The sequence below is a fragment of the Diorhabda carinulata genome, chromosome X (genome assembly GCF_026250575.1).
Source record: "Diorhabda carinulata isolate Delta chromosome X, icDioCari1.1, whole genome shotgun sequence".
Taxonomy (NCBI): domain Eukaryota; kingdom Metazoa; phylum Arthropoda; class Insecta; order Coleoptera; family Chrysomelidae; genus Diorhabda; species Diorhabda carinulata.
Genome location: NC_079472.1, coordinates 19,541,123 through 19,564,013, shown reverse-complemented (window position 1 = coordinate 19,564,013; position 22,891 = coordinate 19,541,123). Strand labels below are relative to the sequence as shown.

The window sequence follows — 22,891 nt, the reverse complement described above, 5'->3', positions numbered from 1 at the left end:
TTTTAAACGTTCACCATCAACAACTCAAGGTCGGTTCACAATTAGTTTCATGTCAAACTACTACTAACCAACATGTAGTCGACACGGAAGTTGGATATTTTTAGATTCACCCTGTGTACTGTGTCGAGTAACCGATATCATACTTCATTGAGGACTGATCTCACAAATCCATAAAAAATGGTTCTGAAATACTTTATCAAAATTCTCTCACAACCCGAACGAAACTTCTGCGTCACTAGAAGTCTACTTTGGGCGGTAGTGAAGTCTGAAGTATTTCTATGGAATGAAGTTATTAATCCTGTCGGATCATTCAGCATTCAAGTGGTTGTTGCAGTTCAAGAATTCCTGATCGCTACATCAATTGAATGACTATCGAGTCACTGTCTAGACGACTGTATCGAGCAGACTATTCCCACTACACAAAGTCATAATCTAAGGAAGTTGTGGCTTCAAAAACTGCAATAGTCAACGAGAAATTGTTACCCACCAGAATCAGAGAAGATCGGGAGAATGATATTCACGTAAAGATGATTCGGCAGTGAAAAGAAAAAAATCGGCGATCTATAAGGCAAGAAGTGTCATGATTTTTACCGGCACTCAAGGCATATTGGGCTCCCTAGTAGGACTTCCTAGTCTTAAAAGAGACCCAGTTAAAAAGAATCCCTGAAAACGATAATGGTTCCGAGAAGAGAAGACAGCTAGTCATTCCGAGAACAGCAGTAGCTGAGGTACTAAAAAAGTTCCATGACATTCCATCAGGGAATGAAGAAAACGCTCCAGCGAATTCGTGGGAGGTTTTATTGGATGAAGAGTTCCGACGATGTGAAGGACTGATATGAGAAATGTCTGACTTGTGCTACAAGTAATGGACTACATCGCAAGAGAAAGGTTCTCAGGAAACAGTATAATGTTGGAATCCCTTTCGATTGCTTGAGTTACCGCTGTATCAATTCCGATGGCAGAAAGTAGTGGTAAATACCAGGTTTCCCTTTATGTCGTAGTTGTCTACCGCCATGCCGTGAAGATAGCTTAAAATCTCTTCTTTCATCTCTTCGTCGGTTGCGAAATGGTCATTCCAAAGTGTTTCTTTAATAGAGGGAAGAGAAGGCAATGACTTGTGACTAAGTCTGGGCTGTAAGGGGGGTGTAAGACAGTATTCCATCCAGATCTGTACGTTCGTCTTGGAATTTTCGGCACCATTAGTGCATATGCTGCAAACTCATACCCTCTTTCCCATATACCTAACACAGTTGGGAATGAATGTCCAACGGAGGAACGTTTTTTGCACGTTTACGCACTGGGCGTAATTTGAATTTAGAGTGAGAATCAAATTGGAGTTTCATCTTTCATGACTACTAAGACAAGAATGAACGTTATGAGACTTCGCCAGGGCCGGCAACAGATAGAAAGGGAGCCATCCTCGCCAAATCCCGTTCCTAGCATCCGCAGCTCCTCGGGAACCTTATTATATTCACAATACATTCTAGTCACAACAGATTATTTTACAGAGAGGAAATTTACACGATCCCGAGACAGGAGGCCACAACTGTATTGGTGAAAGAATCTATCAGTCGATATGGTGTTTGTGGAAGTCCACAACGATCAAGAAAAAAATTCTAGAGTCATGTATTTAAGGAAATTTATGAGAAGCTGAGAATGAGGAAAACCAGGACAACCGCATTATATTCGCCTCAGATGGAAAGGTCGAGAAAATGAAATGGAAGAAAGAACAACTCAAATTGAACAACACATTGAACATTGTACGTTTATTTTAAAATTTTTAGACAAACGCCTGATACTGTGGGGCATTTGCCAGCAATGGGATTAAAAATATCTCTTTTCACATTGACATTAGAATATACTGTAATTATATATTTTTGACAAAAAATATTTTTTTAATGATCCTTCTGTCAAATTATTCATTTTTTTTGTCCAATGACTGATTGTATCATTATAATAATAATTGGAGAGTATGTACGTATATATTGAACGGTTTACACGAATCAGAAATATCGAGACGGCCATTTTGTTAAAAACAAGAAATCACATTAGTGGGTATCGTAGAAGGTTGGTAAAGCGACTGGCAATTTGATTGACAGAACAAGAGAATAATGAATAACAATCGACGAATAAGAAGAAATAACTCAAGCAGCCTCAAGCTGAGTGGTTTAGTTATTTATGCCTCGGAGTTCTTCAGCATGGACCCCCGGGGTTTTGTTCATCAATAGGATGTAAGATGTATGTACAGGGGTGGAGTGAACTGAAAATTAATATAAACAGGATCGAACTCAAAGTTTTGTGAACTGTAATATACAATATTATTAATTCGAACGTGGATAAAATTAATCAAAAATTCATTGGAAATGCTCTTGAAATAAACTTTCACTGTCACTTTCGAAAGGAATGAGAGTTCCAGAAGCTTCTTCGACGTCATATTTTCCTACTAAGCTCCAAGAATCAGGGAGATTTTCTACAGTATCACAATCGTACTTGGGGATTATTAATCTTTGCATCAAATGATCTTTTCCTGAAGTAGATGGAACATCTGCCTCTGGTTGACAAACTACTGGATCGTCATCAGTGTTGAGTTTTGAAAGTTCTTCATCTCTGTCTTCTGCAGATGGCAATTCTTGAATATTTCTGTGGAAAAAAAGATTGTACTCATAAATTAGAATCAGACATGTAAAAATTGATGAAAATTGGAATTAAGTAATTTTACTGATTATTATAGTAAAAAAAACGTCAAATATCAGCAGCAAACACATGTAAAAAGGTATAGAAAATAAGAAATTAGAGAGATTTAGATTATCGCTTTGTTGTAATGTATTAGAATTAAAACATGATATCTAGGTACGAGGTGTGATGGAAAAATAGGATCAATTCATTTACACAGCAGCATTTACGAGATTTGTGTAAAAAGTATCGAGCCAAAACCTTTGTGAGGCATGGGCTTCTCCAGTGAAATTTCACGAACTCGTTGGTGTGCGCTGTTACCGACTGGTTAGGTTAGTTCCTGACCAACGTGGGGTTGTTTATATGTTACTGTAAAAAATAACGACGAACGACGATTTATTCAGAGTACAAGTTCATGGTAGATGATAAACACAATGTTCTGGTCATTTCTACAGCTCTATTTAGGTGGTGTCAGATGGCTCACTTTTTATTCATTTCTGTGTTTCATTCAGTATATTTCATTAATAATGAAACGTCGAGGCATCAATTGAATCGTGTGAGTGAACGAGTTCATTTGACGACATATTCGAGGAAATGAGCGAATAAAGTTCATTTGGTTGTCATTTTGTATATGTCTTGTGAGCGTGGAATGAAACAAAAGAGAACATTCATTTGAGTGATCATTCATCCGAATGAACCGAATAGTGAACCGTCTGATATCACCTTTAGTTTATACTAAAGACTAATCCGATCAGTGGATTAGCCTAGTGCAGCTTTTGACCGATACGTGTATTTGTGAAAGAATAAATCTCTAAAAACGAACATTCTGCCACTTTCATTATAACTGCAGATACCACATTGAGAAATAGTGAAGAAGAAAACAGAGGAATGGATAAGAATAAGTGAACTTGGATGAACATTCTTGGGGAATTCATTCTCAATAATTTGGAGGTACATTAAAGAACATTACACAAAATGGTACTGGACGACCGTTAAATTAAGATTAGACATTTGAAAGAGTTACAAAGGTTAGAGCTTGGCTGGAAAATGTGTATAGAGTAAAAAATAGAAATGATTATGATTTTTTTGTGACTTTGTTAAGTAGGACAATTTTCAGACAACTCTAGTAAATCCCATTTCAATCTCGGTAATAAGCATAAGTGATGATCTAATTTAGAATCAAAACAAGACGATCTTGGTATTGAAAAGAAACTCCTAATTTTAGTTTTTTGACTTATTTCGTGTTTGTGTTGGTTCCACTCATTTAACTTTCTAGTTAAACCATTTTACAAGCTTCTGTACTAGAAGAAACAGACTTTTAAGAATTCTCCTTTACCAAAAATTGTTTACACAGGATGGGAATCAGAAAATAGTCCACTTCGATAATTGTCAGTTGTCATTAGATTTTAACCACACCATTTCATTGAAATCTATTGATTACTGTTAAATATTGAAGTGGAATGTTTTTTAGTGATATAAGTGCTAGTGTAAGAATTTAGTACGTACTTTTGTTCTGGAGCAGTCTCGATGAAAACTTGAACGATATCATCATGGACGTCGTAAATACCGGCAATGTAGGAAGTAGCTTCGTTACTATTGTCAAACATTTGCGCGTGCTCCGTAACCAAATGGACTTTGAAATCTTTTGCGAAGTTACTTTGAAAATGTATTGAGCCTTCGGTACAAAATTTACATTCGTACAAAAATTTCCCGATGTGTTTGTTGGTGGAAAGAACGTGCTTCCTCAAATTTTCCTGTAAACGTAATTAGTTATTATTGCTTATTGTTCTAAGCTTTACAAGATTTTTGTTTCTTGGATTTTTTATTTTTACGGGTACGGCATATATATGTGGGAATATAAATTCGGCCAAATTAAAACCTGAAGATTGTTTCATTTCAGCCCAAAGGTACGGAAAAGGGACTACAGTTTTCACCAAATCGGTACAGAATAGTTTATATTTTCATATAATAATATACTCACAAAAATCCCGAAATTGAATTTTTATATGTTAGAAAAACCGACTGAAGCGGAATGTAATGGCATAATAAACAAACTGAAATACAATAAAACAGGAGGACTTGACGAAAAAGTGAATGAGCTAATAAAATATGGGGTAGATAACCTCAGGTACAAAATATTCAAGATCATAGAAAGATTGTGGGAAACAGAAGCAATGCCAAGAGAGTGGTCTACTAGATTGATTATACCAATACTGAAGGGAGGAAATCCCAACATTATGTAGCAATTATAGAGGTATTAGTTTCCTTAATATCGTATACAAAATACTAACAACATTAATAAATGATAGACTAAATAGGGGAATATCAAAAAGGTTTTAGGCAAGGAAAATCAACAGTAGATGCCATACATACTATAAAACAAGTGATCGAAAAAAGCTATAAGCACAACATTAATATGCAAATGCTATTTATCTACTTCAAAAGAGCATTCGACAGTCTGAAAAAGAGGACGGTTATAAAGGACATGAAAAAATTACAAGTACCCCAAAAGTTGATACGATTGGTGAAAATGACTATGCTAAATTCGAGGGCAAGGATAATAACAAAAAACTGACCATCTGAGGAATTTGAAATAAATGTATTGTAATGACGGTATTGTTTAACATTACAGCTGAAGTAATTTCGATGGAAGTATCATTAATAAATCAAAATTACAAGTAATAGCATATGCTGATGATCTATTAGCAAGAGACCGAAAGAGTCTAGAGAACACGTTAGAGAAAATTGTAAGAGAGACAGGAAAAAGAGGATTGAAAATAAATCAGAAAAAAACAAAATATATAGAAATTGAAAGAAAGAAGGAATTTCGCAAACAAGAAACAGTGAATATAAATGACCTAATCCTTAAGTACTTCGGAACAAAGACAAACAAACAAAGAGCAAAAGAATTAGCAGAGCAACCAAAATAAGAGTCTACAAGACTGCGATAAAACCAGTAGTTACATACGCCGCTGAAACAATGAGACCAACAAATATAGACAAAGAACAATTAAGGATATATGACAAGAGAATAATTAGGAAAATTCATCGACTAGTAAAAGTTGGAAATAATGGATATTGACGACTTATGAACTATGAAATTAAGAATATATTAGAATGTGAGGATACAGTAAATACAATTACAGTAAAAAGAATACAATGGAAGAATGGATAAACGGCAGGGTACAAGGAAAATCACAGAATGGAGACCGAGCGAGAAAAGATTGTCTGGTAGACCAAAAATAGATGGAAAGATCAGATTGTGCAAGATATGAAAAAGATGGAACAAACAGATACAGGACAGAGAAAAATGGAGAACAATAGTCGAGACCGCAAAATTATGTGATAAGCTATGATTAAATAGGGTGAAATGTGGGCTGACCACCCACAAAAAATACAGAGCTCAATTTGAGCGTTTACAATTCTCAATAGAATTTTAGCCTTGTATATACATATGTTAAACGACTTGGAAAAACTAAGTATAGCGGGAACAAAGAACACAATGCTTGAAAAATCGTAATGATCCTTATAGTTCTGAATATTTGTTGGTTATGTTAGGTTAGGTTTTTTTTATTTTATAATAGCAACCTAATATCCTGCTGAGTTCACATGAGCAAATATTGAGTGTTGAACTGATGATTTCTAATACAATTATCCTGATGTATAAATTTGGTTAATAAATCTTCTGGATATAGGTGAAGTTCTCAAGTAATTCATTTGACCACAAGCGGCATTTTCCTAAAGGAAAGTATGCTCGGTCTAAAACGATGTTTTTCATTGAATGTTTTCCAATAGAATATTCCTTCCACCGAGGTTATTATAACGGGATAGTATTAGCATTATAAACATTACTTACTAAATTGCTACATTTATAGTCGCAATGAGGACAACTGAACGGTTTAGCCCCGGTATGTATTCTGATGTGTCTTCGGAGATGCTGAGTATTCCTTGTAGTGAACGAACAATGTTTGCATTGAAACTTTCTGATCTCTCTGTGAATTTTCATGTGCCTGGAAATTATATTTTCATTTTACATAATCTAATCATATAACTTCTAAACCAAATTTTAATTTTGATGACTGAGAAGAATTGAACGTGGAATGTCATCATGGATATTCAACTACGAGGGAAACGTTAACTGAGAAAAGGATTTACACATTTTTTTTATATATTCATAATGTACTGTTATGCTACGAATAAATAAGCATTGTCTCCTCAATGCTTTGAAAGAGAAACTCTTGGCATTTCTGATATTGACCAATCATATTGGAATTTTATTGATCAATAATACGATATAATGATATTTACATTCAAGTGAACAGAAACACACAGTTATGTGAGTATCGTATACTCACAATCAGATAATGACTGCTCCGTGAATAGAACGAACGCAAGATGTGAGTTAATATATATAAAATAATAATTTTTGTTAGATTCTATACATCAATAACTGTTTGCGATAATTTCGTATTATGTACTTTCTTGCTTATTTTGATCTAACAACTTGATTTCCTCAAATAACTTCAAATCTGATTTCAGAAAACTCACTAAAGCGCAGGGTCTCAAGCTTGTGCAGATTGATGGTTAAAACCAAGGTTACTAGAATAATAGAAGGTTTGTACATGCGCATGCGAACGAACAGCTACGTCACTATGTTTACATTTTTGTTTTGTTTATATTTTTATGTCAAAAAGAACCTCAATAATATTATGTTAGAGTTATGAGGATGTGTGTCATCCCTTGCTGATATGGCTATACAAACGAATATATTTCTAACTAACGAATTTATTGAGACTTGTTGCCGTTCTCACACGTCACTTGTTTACTGCGCATCTTGTTATTGTCAAAACCTTCTATTATTCTAGTAACCTTGGTTAAAACTCGTTCAGTTTCACTGGTGAGATTGAAAAGGAACGTGCACTGAACTGAGTTATGTCGTCACAAGTGAGAGAGATGAATTTGTTGAAAAAAGGTTGTGAAAACTATAAAAAAAAAACATACAAATAAAATAAAATTTCATTATACAGAAGAAAACCACAATGTAACAAAATTTTTAGAATAGAAGTCGTTTACAGAGTGGAAGGCACTTTCAAGTAAATATGCCCTCAAATTATTGCGGAATGTGGGAAAAGATGATATCGATTTGATTCCAATTGGCAAGTGATTGTGCATATTTTTTGCATTGTAAAATATTGAGCCCTTAACTAATTCTAAACGTGCGAGCTCCTAAGTGAATAGCCTTGCATTGACCTTTCTAAAATTGGAGAGGCATGCTCATGAATTGGGCAAACGGATTTAAAGATAAATAAGGAAGGAAGAGTTATAATTTTCAATCTTTTAAAGAAATCTCTGCAGTGAGCCCTACTGCTTAGTCCGAGTAAATATCTAACAGCTCTGTTTTGTAGTTTGAAGATTCGCACCACACGTACCGTAGAAGGGAAGGTCATATAGGAGATGCGATTCAATAAGGGCATTATAGACTGTTAAGGAGATGGATGAGTTCAGTTGTTTGGAAACTGATCTCAGTACAAAACAGGAGGAGCAGGAGAAATTTTTTAGATGAGAAGATGAGACGGAATTATGTAGCCCCTATTTCAAAGAATTGTCCGCAACAAGCCTTAAGAATTTTACAGATTTAACGATGTCAATGGTGGTGTTATTTAATCAAAAAAAGGCTGCAATGTGTTTTTAAATAATGAATCTTTGGTTTTAGAAACGTTTAGACAGAGAAGATTAGAATCGCACCATGATTTAAGGGTGATTAGGTTACTAGATATGATCTTATGAAGTGCAGTGAGATCAAGGTTGCTCCAAACTGAGTTTTGATGTAAAGGGAGAGCAGGTATTATATTATATTGTGGTATTGACGATTCATATTCATATAAATAAACGTCATAAATGAGGTAGCAGGTTATACATAATCATTATTCCTGGTATATTTCTCAAAAGCTTTGGATGATACTGGTAGTCAAGAACATGAACAAAAAGTCATTATGAATTTGGGGAATGTTGGATCTAGAACAAAACATTTAGATGGACTAATATTATAACAGCTATAAACTGACAAAATGTCTTCCTGACAGAAAAACCAATTGCTCTGGAACAATCAGAAGGAACAGAAAGACATTTCTGAGAGAGATTAACGAAAAGGATATGTCACTTATATTTCCAATTAATATAAAAATCATATGACGTAACAACAAATAATAAGGGTGACATAGCATTGTGTTGTCTAGTTGAATTAGTGTTCCTTACCATATTGTCGTTTGCTTGTTTCGTCTCGCTTCGAGACTAGACTCGAGATAATACTTTTATTGCAATGCGATACGACACTTTCAAAAAGCTCTTTTGCACGCAAAAGTCTCGACTTATCGCATATAATGATGTCAAATATTTATTAAAAATCATAAATACCAGGAATTTTTTTAAATGAGTGAGTCAAATATACTTTTCACCTAAACAACTCTGATTTTTGTATTTTATGTATCTGTTTTTTTTTCTATTTAACTTGCTAGATTACTATGATTTTGTTTATTAAAATTTGAACCAATTACATTTGTGTATTTTATTAAGATATGAAACATAAAAACATTGCGAGTTTTTTACGAGATCTCTGCGAGATTCTGGCGTGCGACGTGAGACAAGACTTAACTTTCCACGAGACATGACAAGATTTTTCACCTTGTATGCCACCCTAATTCATTTAATTCAATACTATGAATTGATCGGAGCTAAAAAGCAAGAATAGATTCCTGGTTATTATTCTCGTGAGGGAAAACTAATTAGATGACCTCCAAGAAAATATTTATACATATTTTCAAATAACGATGACAACACTGAGAATGTTCTTTGACCATAACAAATTTTTACTTACTTTGCTAATAGCGATTTTGTTTTTCCTTTATAGTCGCAAAGGTCGCAAGAGAAATTCTTGTCGTCGGAATGTATTTTGCAATGTTCATTTATTTCACTCATTTTTCTGGCGGTGAATATACAGCCGGTGTGAGGACATTTGCACAATTTTCCGGTGTGTGTTTGCATGTGTTGTTGAAGAATCGATCTGCAAAGAATGAGCAAGACTAAAATATTTTCATTTATCATTTTCAAATTTCAGAACAAAATAAAATACAAGAATATTTAAGGAAAAGTTTTGTTGTAATAATTGTCGACATAAATTTCGTTCAATGAAGGATGATAGGTATAAATAAATTAGATGAAAATAGTTTTGATGTCCATGTAAAAACGCAGGAATTCTCCAAAAACCTTTTATGAATTAGAAGAAATACACTTTATTTATTTCTGTTCGCAATACTGGTACACCAGAGCTTATCTTATAATATTTATTCGTAATATAGTTTAGTTCCAACTATGGACATGATTCAGATCAAAGTGCATGAATATAAATGTATAAATAGAGTGTGGTATCAAACATGGAAAGCTTGAAGGGTCATAATGGTACCATGTCGTATCGTCGAACTTAGACCGTGAAGCCGGCTCTGTTTTATATGTTAATAGAATGTTAAGTTGGGTACAGTTTTATAAGATAGTTATATCGTATTGTAACTGTTTTTACAGAGAAAATTTCTGAGAAGGCTTTTTCATTTGCTTACAGCCAAACCCGAATTATCTAGAAATCCGTTAGTGTAGCAGTCAGGCTCAGTAAATAATTGTAGTGAATGTTGTAGTGAACACATCGAAATATTAAAAAGTGGGCGGTGTATTACGATGAATTAGTATGCTATGAATTAGATACGCGTTTAGTAATAAGTCTTAGTGCATAGTTTAGTGAATAGTGAATAGTTTAGTGTTAGTGTATAATTAGTTTCTGTACAATATGTACGAAGCATTAGGATATGGAGAATAAATAAAAAATAAAGTCTATTTAGACATTAGCTGGTTTTATATAATGACGTAGCTAGATATAACTGGGTTGATGATTCTAATAATTGTGTCTTAAATACTTGTTGCCCAAAGGGGAAACAACCACTATGACCACGGTACTAGTTAAGATATGTCCAATCGGCAGCTACCAAACATTTTGAAAAATTTAGTCATTGTTTTGGATACTGTATTTTATCATTCCTTGATATTAAACAAGTAATCACTTGTGAGACTCATGGAAATACCTTATTAAGACTGCAACCATTTTATTTATGTTTAATCATATAGAAAAGCTTTGGAATACATTGAAATAAAACTACGCGAATATAATAGTTTCCCTATTTGTGCAGTAGTGATTGAAACTGGATGTCAAAAATTTCCTTGTCATGTTGGCAACAATAATCCTGAATCTTGATATCTTCTGTTGCAATCATAATCGTGTATTCATTATTTTAGCACGCTTCTGAAGAGAATATCCATATTTAAACAAGCAGAAGTAAGTAACCAATTAAGTTAAACCAATCAGAATATTATATCCACAAAATTTTTTTGCTTCTTTAAGAGAGAATAGAAAGACTGTGCCTTACAAGTAAATGAAAATGGTGGTCAAATCTTACAGACAAATGAATCAACTGCTTACTACTATAAGAGAAAACTTAACATATAGATTGACACGATGATTGATGAAGATGCAAGCATAAATTTTCCTACCGAATTTTTAAATTAGAATTGTACGTGTTAGATGTACAAGGAAGTAACGAACAACTTTATCATAAAGTATAACTATTCTCAGAAGTTTTAGCGGCGGCTCGAGTAGGTGGAAAATAATTAGCTTAAACAGATATTTTGAGTGGAGACATAAAAAATAATTTTCCATTAATCAGAATACGAAAAATTTTCATTTCAAATATACGCCGAATTTTTTTAGAGGTTTTCCGGCCTGCGAAACTTCTTGCGTTATTACACCGCTCTTATTTGAGGTGTAAACCCCACGGTACAAAATGTTTCGCGCGCGCACGTTGTGAGTTTTTTCAGATGAGTTTTCCGGCACTTTCGATCACTTCTTACGAGGGTTTTCCGGTCTGCAAAACTTCTTGCAAAGGGTTCTTACAAAAGGTTTCAAACACGCATGTTCTGAGGTTTTTCCGTTCGAAAAAACTGGCTGGCATTTTCATATTTGACGTGTGCTGACCTTAAGGAGTGACCTTGGTGATGTACTAAGTTGAGGCCGCCAGTTTACAAGTTGAAATTGCGACCCTGTATTTTTTTGCCAGCTCTGGGACTATTACAGTATCTCAAATTGAAAGTATAATATTTTGTAAGGAAAAATGGCAATGACTGATTTATTCTACATGATATCTCGTGATTTTCACTTTCGTTAACTCGATCGCAATCCCATGGATAATGTTTGGGAGCAGCTAGAAACAATCACTTCCACAGTTATAGAGAGCGTTCATACGGACTCTGAAGCTCAAGATTATTTTATGACTTTATTGAAAGTATGCAGTACGGCAGAAAAATGTCATTTCTCTTAATAGGACTCTGTTCTCTTTAATTTCGAGTATTTAGCCTACTCTTGAGCTCTTTTTGAGACAGTTTTGCCTATTTTGCCCATCTGTTTTCTATCATTCTTTCGACACGATATCTTCATCTCGTTTACGTCCTCTCGCCACATGCTGGATTCTTAGTTCTTCTCTAATATCTTGATTTTTCGTTCTATCTCTCATGCTCACTCCCTTAATTGTTCGTAGAGTTTTCATTGCAGTTATCCTTATTATTTATTTGTTGTTTACGTGAGAATAGGTATGCATGTTTTGAAGATACAAATCTTGCTTTGTATATTCATCATATTGTATCTGCATACTTTTTCTTACAAATATCCGCTGACCTTTGAGTTCCTATTTTCTCTATTAAATCCCCTTCATTTTATATTGCTACTCCAAGATAATTGGGTTTCATTCTTTGTTATATTATGTCCTTGCCGACAGCTAGATTGCATCTAGTAGCTATTGCTTTTTACCATTCATATTCTGGGTCATCTTCATTCACTGTAGCTAGTACTTCAAGATCCCTATAATACTTTTAATGATACTCATAGATCTCCCATTTTGTAACTTTCCCGTTTATGCTTCCTATGATTCTTTTCATACTAATATTGAAAAGTGTAAGCCTGTCTAACTATCTTATCCTGGTCATAAATTTAATTTAATTCTTGTTATATTTTCGGTGCTTGTATCTTTAATAATATTTTCATGTTTATTATTTACATTGTGTTTCTCTAGAATATTCAATACGTTCTTCAATCGTACATTATTACAGACTTCAGTGAGGTCAACCAAATATACAAACATGCACTTGTTAAACTCTATCGATTCTTGAATTAATTGGTGTATTATGAATTTTGTTGTTCTTCGACGTTGGAATCTTATCTTCAAGTCTCGAGTAGTTCATATTTTTTATTAAATACAAAGAAAAAAACTTAATTAGAGGAATGATACATCTCTGACAAAAACACTGTCGACATCTGCGTCGTCAAAATAATTTTCGATGTTTAAAGTACAATTAATAATACCAATTAGCATGACAACCAGTTGCATATAGATTAAAATATTTGAGTGTGTGCTTCTCAAGTGGAATCGGCAATATGCCCACGGAGTTTATTAAAAGATATTTGCAAATAAAAAGCTATTTTTATTCATTCAATAATTTGTTATTGAAGACATGAGTTATGCTTGCAGTCCAGTGATAAAAAATGGAAAAGACAGGTTGGCATTCAGAAAAAAAAACGTCTGCAAACAGTGACGGTGTATTTTTTATTTTATAAATTCTATAATTTTATCATATTGACTAATAATAATAAAGCTCGGGATAGCTTCTGATCCAGGAATTAGCAGTCTTGAAATATCCTTCGGCATTTTGCCCTTACAACAATACTTTTACTGGAAAACTGAACAGGGAGATTCGTTGAATAGAATTTGATAGGATAAGGACAATTTTCTTACGAGGAGGGATTGTTGGAGTAGGACCTGATATACGAATTGCTCCTCTGCAGGGCTGGAGTTGTGGTGGTTGCGTGGTGTTGTGTTTGCTAAGTTTTCTGGTGAAGGAAAAGCGAAGATTTAGGATTTTTGGCTAGAAGAAATCGAAAAGACAGCTTACAAGTGAAACCGGTTCTTCTCGGTATGGTTTTTTTTGCCACAATGCGCCACAAAATTCGCAAACAACGTTCATTAGCCCAATGCGAACGCAGTAATGACTGCTGTAATCATATCGAAAATTACTTAGTTGTTGATCTTTGTAGTTTCCTTGACAATTTCACATTGGCTTTGTCAGGAAAAATTCGATGTCTTGTTCGTGTAATTTTGAATGATAATATTAGCAAGATAAACGACTAGAAACAAACACATAAACCGGTCAATTTCAGAACTTCTAAATGTCAAATTTTCAATCATACTAAACTATAGATAAAATTACGTTTAGTTGTCAGTTGTGTATTGTTATTCCGGGGCAGTTGCATTTTGTTATTCCGTGGCAGTTGCATTTTGTTATTCCGTGGCAGTTGCGTTTTGTTATTCCGTGGCAGTTGCGTTTTGTTATTCTGTGGCAGTTGCGTTTAGATATTCCGTGGCAGTTGCGTTTTGTTATATCATTTTTAACAAACAAACGGCCAGACTAAAATTTTGGCTGTTGGTTGCGTTTTTTTGTACTACGTTTCATGATACTTTTTGGTTCCAAGCTACCGTCCCACCAATTTTAACCAAGTCGTTTGGTTCGGCCGTTCGTAAGATATAAATAGTGTAATTAACACGACTTTCTTTTACATATATGCAAGTTTGCAGAAATATGCGAAAATATGCATGCAGTATATGCATTTAGTGTAGAATCCGTTTTGTGGTAATAATTATTTTTTGTATTTAAACAATGTATTTCTTTTCGCGAACACAAATTGGACAATTCTGATTTTATATATTAAATACCTTACTATTTTTCATACTGTATGAATAAAATAAATATTGTTTTTCTATGTACAACTCACAGACACTAAATTACCAAACTGAATTTGTTTCCTTTCCATTTAATCCTCTTTAAATTCACTAACGGAGTTGTTAAATTGGGATTTAGGTATAGTATTATTCCAGTAGTTCCTATTAACTCCTTGTACATCCTTATGACATTTCTGTAACATACTGAAAAAATCGTACAGAATCCATACGTAATTTTGAGTGCCTAAAATAAGATATTTGATAGTACGTTGTGAATTTGTATTCTAGAAAGTTTTGTGACATGTGTTTGTATCATATATGATCATAAGCGGAGGTAAAAAATATTTATGGTATAACTAATACAAAATTACTTTTTCTAGGATGCCTTCACGGAATTATCATCTTCGTGAGAATGAAATTATTTAGTTTCCCGTTACTGATGAAGAAAGCGAAGATGGAATGGATTTTGATGACGATGATGTGATAGTTCCCGACTTTTAACCATTGTTGCTTGGAAAGACCATAGATTTGATAGACTGGTGTCGAATTTTGTAGGTGAAATGCCCAAGGACCAGATTAGACATTATGACAAAAAAAAAACAAGAGATACGTCAATGTTGATCTGCCCAAGATAGTGAATATAATCAATACATGGATGATGTTGATTTAGTTGACAATATCTTAGTGCCAAGTGAAAGATGGAGAGTACGTGTATTATATTATCTAGTAGATCTCACAAGCCAGTAAAAAGTGCCTTACGAAACCATGAAAAGGACATGTCTTCTTGCAAACGTGCGCTGAGAAACCCAATCAAGAACTGAAATTCGATTGAAAGTGATAATCAGGCTCAAATGTACAGAGATCCAGTGCACCATGTTCCTCCAGCTGCAGTATATTAAAATTAAGTAGGATACTGGCCAGTTGGGCCAGAGAAACGGATTATATACAAATTTCCTTAGTGCTCAGGAGTTCCCCAAACCATATATGAGAAATGTGGTGTAGCTGTATGCTTCAATAAAAAAAATAATTGATTTCCACACCATATAGAAAAAAAGGAATATCATTCGATGTGATTCGATCCTATTTTTTTGTAATCAATGAAAAAATAATGAATATATTGATTTTCCAAAAAAATACGCGATTTATTACGTCACAAAATATTGTCTATTTTGTAATTTATGGTTGTGGATTACAAGGGGTTAATTATACGTTCACATAAAAAATACATTTAAAAACCATTGCACGCAAAAACTGGTTGTATTATATTTATATGGTTCACATATCTTGCATACAGTGATCGTCACATATCTTCGCATACGACCCGTTAATCGTTAATTTTGATGGTGGACAATAAAAATTAACGATGTCGATATCGAAGCTACTGTTACCATAAACGGTAAATAACAATGTGTTGGTTGCATACTCGGTCTTGTTTAATATCAAAAGAAAAAAATATTATTGCACTTTCAAGATTAATAGTCGGATACAAGTATTAGTATTATTAAGGAACGATTTAACCAGGTTAATATGCAGTGCCCTACACGTCGTCAACTATGCAAAACAAATCGATAGCTGTCAGGTTAAGGGTAATAAGAATGAAGAGAAAGGATAAAACAGTATTTTTACGAATCAAGCTCGCGAAATGGGCCCTTAGGCCGGCCCTGTCTAGATAAAATGGAAATGTAAAATTCGGCGAGTTCGCGCGGCGCCTGTCATCTGTTTTTTATAAATGGCGCACGCGCCTTTAATGAACTTTTTATTATAGAAGGCGGTTTATCACAGTATTTCTTTTAAGTAATTTCTAGGGAAGTCTATTTATTTATTTTTTGTTTCTTTTTGTTCTAGAATTTTATTTATGTATATAAATGATTTGTGTAAACGCAATTTAGTTTAGTTTTAAGTAAATAGTCGTAGTGAAAAGAACGAATTAGTGGAAGTAATTGTAGAAATTATAGAAAGTGATTGTAGAAAGTGATATTTATAAGTAGTCTGACCGTAGGTCCCTTTTTTGGTTTTAGGCTTTTAGGGGTTGTCCCGTCGGTTTACGAAAAGTCCCATTTTTTTACCAGTAAGAAAATTTGATTGATTTAATTTTCATAAAATAAGTAAAAACTGTTACTTGCTAATTTCTTATTACACATTCGGTAAATATTTAGATTCGCTTCTAGAATATTAATAATGAAATCAATCTTAATATAGATTTAAAAAAAAATATGTTAATATTCAATGTGTGTTAAGCTCTACTGTATTTTGTTTCAATAATTTCACATATATAATGAGTGTTTTGCTTAAACATGCTCAACTATAAAACATTGTTATTTAGTTTTGGGTTAGGTCAGTTTTAAACATATTTTACACTTTTTGGTGTTTTAAAAGCTTTAAAATTTAAATTTAAAATAAATGTTGGACTTTCCGACACATATGAGTCCTTCTTGTACCCTACACCTCAAACGCAAATATATCTGTCTGTCTCGTTTTTGAACAAAGGTTTTATGGCCAGCCTATTTTTAAGTAAATTATTGTAAGTTAAGTGTATTGGTTAGTGTGTAAACAAATTAAAAACGTAAGAGACGGAGTTTATTAAAGGCGGATTCACACCAACGGGCACAGTCAGATCAGGTCACGGTCAGAGGCAGTCAAGTCAAGATCGCTACCTCTAAAAACGTTACACAACTTCGTCCGTTGGAGATGTCTAACACACTGGTAGTCAAAAAACAAGTAGTTCAAATATAAATGGAAATCTAGGAACCTCAATTTAGCGTTGTGGACAAGAGTTGCAAATTTAAAGAAGCTCTCTACTGAGTATACTAAAGATTTGTGTCTCCATGCTTACAAAATCAATTATCGAAACAACTGACGTCCAATGAACCTGCACAGAGAAGAGAGTTTGTTAAACTTATTATTGAGCATCAAAAAATTAATGAATGTTGATTTTTCGAGTAGAATCATCCTCAGCGATGAACTTTGGTGGGTTTTTTAGATAAGTGTGAGATTATAGGATAGCTATGTCATCATCATATGTTGTTTTGAGGGTGGATCTTCAAGTGGATATTCAAGTAGGTGCATCGAGTATTAAAGCACATTTAGTGTTGGAATATCTTGAGAAAACTGTCTAACATAAACTTTATATATAATTTTATTACGTTATATTAATGATTTCGATAAATTTGGGCAATATTAGTTGATTTTTTTCCGAAAAAACAGCAACGTGTTTGTTATCGAAAGATCTATTCATTTTATATCTTCCTTGAATTCTACATTCAAGGAGGTTACTGAAAGATATGAACAGATGCGTTTCAATGTAGATTAATAATTACTACGATATAACACATAAATTTTCCGATGCACCTGAACTTTTCATATAAAAAAATATTCATTAAATATGTCTCTATGACTTTGATAGAAGACCAGATTAAAATTCTTCTCAAAGATTACTGAGAAATGGCCACAATGCCCGTCAGTGAGAACGGCTATAATAAATAAATTCCATGTATTAACATTTCAAATCAAAGGCTCGATTTATTTATATGAAATGGAAGAGAGATAGGTGTATAAGGTCAGGGCCGTAATGAGTTATTTCATACGAATAAATTATGAATTCATGATTTTTATGTAATACTGCTAATGAAGGAGCGGAAACAAAAAAGTCGGATGGTGCCAAATATGGTGAGTACGGCGGGTGTTCAAGCACTGTAATGTCCTTATTACCCAAATACTGTTTTCTACGAACTCGTTCTCGCAGTGTTTCCCAAACTGACAAGTCTGGTTGACAGTCTGACCCTCTGGAACCCATTTATAGTCATCACGATACCGTTAATGTCGAAAAAAACGATCAACGTTGTCTTGAATTCTGATTTACTCTCTCCGCCCTCATTGAAGCGCATACACCACCCAAAAACACGCGCACGAGGTAGAGAATTGTCCCCATAGGTCTCTTGCAATAATTTATAGCACTCAGTCGGAGTTTTTTTTTCAATTTAACGAGAAATTTAAGATTGATACGTTGCTCCTGTTTTTCGCCACATATGGTTTTCGACTCGTTATTTTATTTAATAGCCAGACCTCGTACATGCGATGGCTTTTATTTCATGGTATAATTCCTAGTCATTTGGGATATTACACCTACGCTAATTTGCCCTAATTTTATGCTATTCTATAGATTAATTCTCTTTGCTTTATAGCTATTTTCTTCGACTTCCACGGAATCATGCAACAATATGAGATTCAGAATTTTTTCATTTGGTTTATCCTTCTAAATTGTTCAAGTGCAAGTATTGGAACAATATAATTCTGTTGAAAATCATGCCGCGTGCTTGATTTTCTCCTTTAGCCTAATTACCTTTTGTTGTATCGTATTGTGCCAATAATTGTATTATTTTTATCAGAGAAACACTTTTACTTCTTTTACATTCCGTAACAATTTCTCTTTATTTCCGTTTACTGAACTCAAATTTTAAGAACGGTCACTGTGTCTAAAAAGATTATGATCATACAAAAATCGGATTGTCCATTAATATAAATGTTGATAATATCGCCATTCTGCACGAACAATGTCATAAGTGCAAAAATGTGATAAAAGCAAAAGAATACTTACCAAAAACATCTCCCATACACAGGGAATGAGGATGTTACTGTAGTTCTATGGAGAATTGGCAATGGGTACTTGCCTAATGGTCTTATCTCCGTTAAAGGAAGCAAAACCAACAACAGATGGCTTAAAAGTGACACTAGAGTAGTTGTATTCTGTGCCACAGTGACGTGAGTGTTGTTTCCGATAAACATCTAAATTTATTCCCAATTTGAACAGTGTGCCTTTTTTAAATATATATTTTGAATAAAATACCTTACAAAGTTCTTCTCGGCGTTCTAATTTTTTCTAAATCAGCCGCGAAAATTATATGGAATCGTTGATAGAACTAACAATGACGACAGTTCATGAACAACGAATATGAGCAACGAAACTTGAAATTAGGTTGATTTAATACGAATCCTTAGTAAATGAAAGTACAATAAGTACAGTATATAACCTACACCAGTGGATCCCAAACTGTGCGTCGATGGAACGATGTGCTCGCGTCCTTCCGCTCGGTGATGGCACACAATCAGTGTTACCAATGTAGTATCCTAGTTTTAGGGACTTATAAAGAAAAAATTACCCACATTTACCCAATATTTTCAAGCCTTATTTCTGATACTCCGCCATTGGGGGCTAGAATTGAAAATTGCGAGTGACAAAATGCGAATGCGTGCATCGAGCGCACGGTGCTTCGAGCGCACATTTGCAGGTATAAAGACGGTATCTGTATTTAGCTTTAAATGATTATTATCTTATATAAAAGAAGAAAAATCATAAAAGAGCTATCAACAGAGCAACCAAAAGTAAATACTTTCTCATTAATGCGATTATAGTCATAGTCAAACAAATTATGACGGGAATTTTAAATCATACTCTTAACTAGGTAAACTCGACATACCCTACAGGTAGCTCTGGGGATTTTCAACTGCAGGGATATAATTTCTAGAAATTGGTATTAAAATCATCTGGTTTTGTAAAAAACATGAAGGGGTGTTCTATATTTAATACATATTTTATTTATTTTCTAACATCCAGAGAGTCAACAGTAAAATCGTGAACATATTATTGGTGCGCCTAACCTAACCTAACCTAATCAAATTTTCTTGTGGGCTCGTCGAAGGATATTTTGGATTCGACACTGATAGTGTGCGCTAGATGCACGGAATGTTTTCTAAATGTGCCTGTGCGCTAGATGCATGTGCGCTCCTCGCACTTCACCACGAAATTTGACTTATATTTACACTATGTGTTTTAATTTATATTTCTATTTACGATTTTATTACAATTCTAATTATAATTAGAGCAAAGCTTAACATCGAAAAAGCAATTCGAGTGGCTCTATCAAAAATTACTTCCAGATACAATGAACTTATAAAAGACAAACAAGCGCTTTGGCACACCATTTATGTTCAGTTATGTTTTATAATTTGTTTAAAAAAGGGATATGTGTTTTCCTAGTGTTTGTTTCAAGTAGATTTTTAAGGCAGTAAGTCATGTATTATTACTACTCTTGCATGTTGTTATATGTTATTTCTTGACCTCTGTGAGAATAAGTTAAACCTGGTAAACTTTTTCAGCAACTGAACAATCTGTGAGAAAAGTTTAAAATCCAGAATTATGTATTGTTATAAAAATAGTTATAATTTTATTCATCAATTTATGAAAGAATATATTGACAATTAACTATGAGACAAATTAAAAATATAATGTTATGCAATGCAAAATAGATAAATTATTCTAGATGCGCCGCCATGGTTATACTGAAAAGAAGCCGAGGGTTAAAAAAGTTTGGGAATCTCTGCCCACACTCTTAATATACCATTATTTTCTGTATACTCTTTTAATTAAATTTTTTATTCTCCTACAATTTTTGCATTCACCTCTCTGTTTTTCAAGAACAGCGATGTATAAATGAAATATTCTTTCAAGATTATATGCTTCAATATAATACTTGTGAAATCCATTATTCCTCTAGCGCAGTCATGTCAGAGATACGGCCCGCGGGCCGCTTCCGGCCCCTGGGCCGTATCAATAAGACCCGCGATCGCAGTGTGTCATCAATAATGTTTTTTAGAGCTTTTAGACTTCATTCGATTCCTCTACCGATGTTTTAAATACTCGTAATCTCAAATCTATGGATGTTTATAAGTAATTTCAAGGGCATCTCTTAGCAGCAAGAGGAAATATCCCATTATTTTTGTCGAGAACGATAGAATATTCCACGCGCTTCGAGTCTAGACTAGCACCTTCCATAACCATATAAAACGAGTGCGTCGGCGCGACGTGAGTTAGTTGAGTCGAGTAATCGAAGCGATACGGTTGAAGAAAGTTTTTAATTATACAGCGAAATAGTGATGTAGAAGGTATTGTGCATTTTTTTGTGTCGTGCGCGTGCGATATCCATAATTGTTGTCATAATGTCCCAAAAACGTAAAGTTGATAGTGAGTGCAGAATTCAGTCTAAATGGCAAATTACTACAACGATTTGATACCTGACATCAATGAACTTGTCAAAAACAAGAGAAGTTAGGTATCTGGATCCTCGAGCTTAACATAATTCAGTTCATTTTTTTTTATTTTCAAACTGGCCCATCAATGATTTCAAAATTTAATATATGGCCATGTGCGAAATTGAGTTTGATACCTCTGCACTAGCGTATAAAGTAGGCAAAACTGCAAAAAACTTTGCGAAGAAGATTGCTTATTATTAATATATTAGGCCCGTCGTGTACATAACCGTATATTATGCCCATTTTATTCATTTTTTAATAAACCGTAAATCCGTTACTGTATCGAACAGTATATAAAATAAAGTAATGTAGTTGGCTGTGTCGGTCGGTCATGGAGAGCTAGATTGATGAGAATGAAGTGAACAGTTGATTTCTACATAAATAACGGCAATACAATATCGGTTTGACAGATTTATAAGCGGCAGAAATGCCGCCCCACGTCCAGATTTTTGAGTAGAACGCCCATCGGTCGCAGTAAATTACCAATGGATCCGAGCCGGAGGAAATTACAGACAGATACCACTTGCCCCACGATTCATTCACATTTATTAATACCTATCGATGGACATTGATTCACCGTTCTCCATTTTATGGCTGTTGGCGTTTCTTTTTGTTGAATTATGATATCAATCACAGTTGAAATAAAATTGGTTGGAAATATTGAATCGATATACGAAAAATATTGATGTTGATTAGAATGATTGAATTGATAACACTCGACACAATTTTTTCCAAAAAATCTTTGACATTTTTATTCTATTTGACACAATTGACAACAATTTTTTTTATTCAAGTTTAAAGTGCCTTGACAGCGCTGGCCATTAGCACAGAAACAAAAATTATAAAAGTAACTTTGAGGAGCTCCAATTCAAATTATAAATAATTAATTGGAAAGTTAGTTAGAACAAATTATATATATATTTGTTTTTAAAGCCACACTTTATTTAAAATGCACAAGGAAATAAAATTTTGGCGTGTACCTTGGTACAATTGAACGCGTGCACATTTGCAGGTATAAAGACGGTATCTTCAATCCCAGTATTTACCTTCTTTACCGACTATGTATGCTGATATAATGATCGATTTGATGAATGTTTTTTTGTTTACTGTACGTTTATTTTTCTTAAGTCTTGTAGTATAGATTTATCGTGTATCCTATTCATTTTATGTAATATTGATAACCTCGTTAAATAACTGTTAATCATCATTTACCAACGATCGAAAAAAAATTTGTGTAATTGAGACAAAAGGTACCGAAAATTTTTTGA

General features: G+C 33.8%; 1 protein-coding gene across 1 annotated transcript in view; it reads right to left on the bottom strand.

The window, feature by feature from the left end:
- Positions 1-2,284: 2,284 nt before the first annotated feature.
- LOC130901310 (zinc finger protein 624) overlaps positions 2,285-22,891 on the bottom strand; it is a 116,445-nt gene continuing 95,838 nt past the window's right edge. Inside the window, exons 8-11 of the mRNA XM_057812562.1 lie at positions 9,548-9,733; positions 6,530-6,683; positions 4,180-4,427; positions 2,285-2,640 (exon numbers count right to left, since the gene is read on the bottom strand). Coding sequence (XP_057668545.1) covers positions 2,355-2,640; positions 4,180-4,427; positions 6,530-6,683; positions 9,548-9,733 — 874 coding nt within the window. The 3' untranslated portion in view covers positions 2,285-2,354. The remainder of the gene's footprint in view (positions 2,641-4,179; positions 4,428-6,529; positions 6,684-9,547; positions 9,734-22,891) is intronic.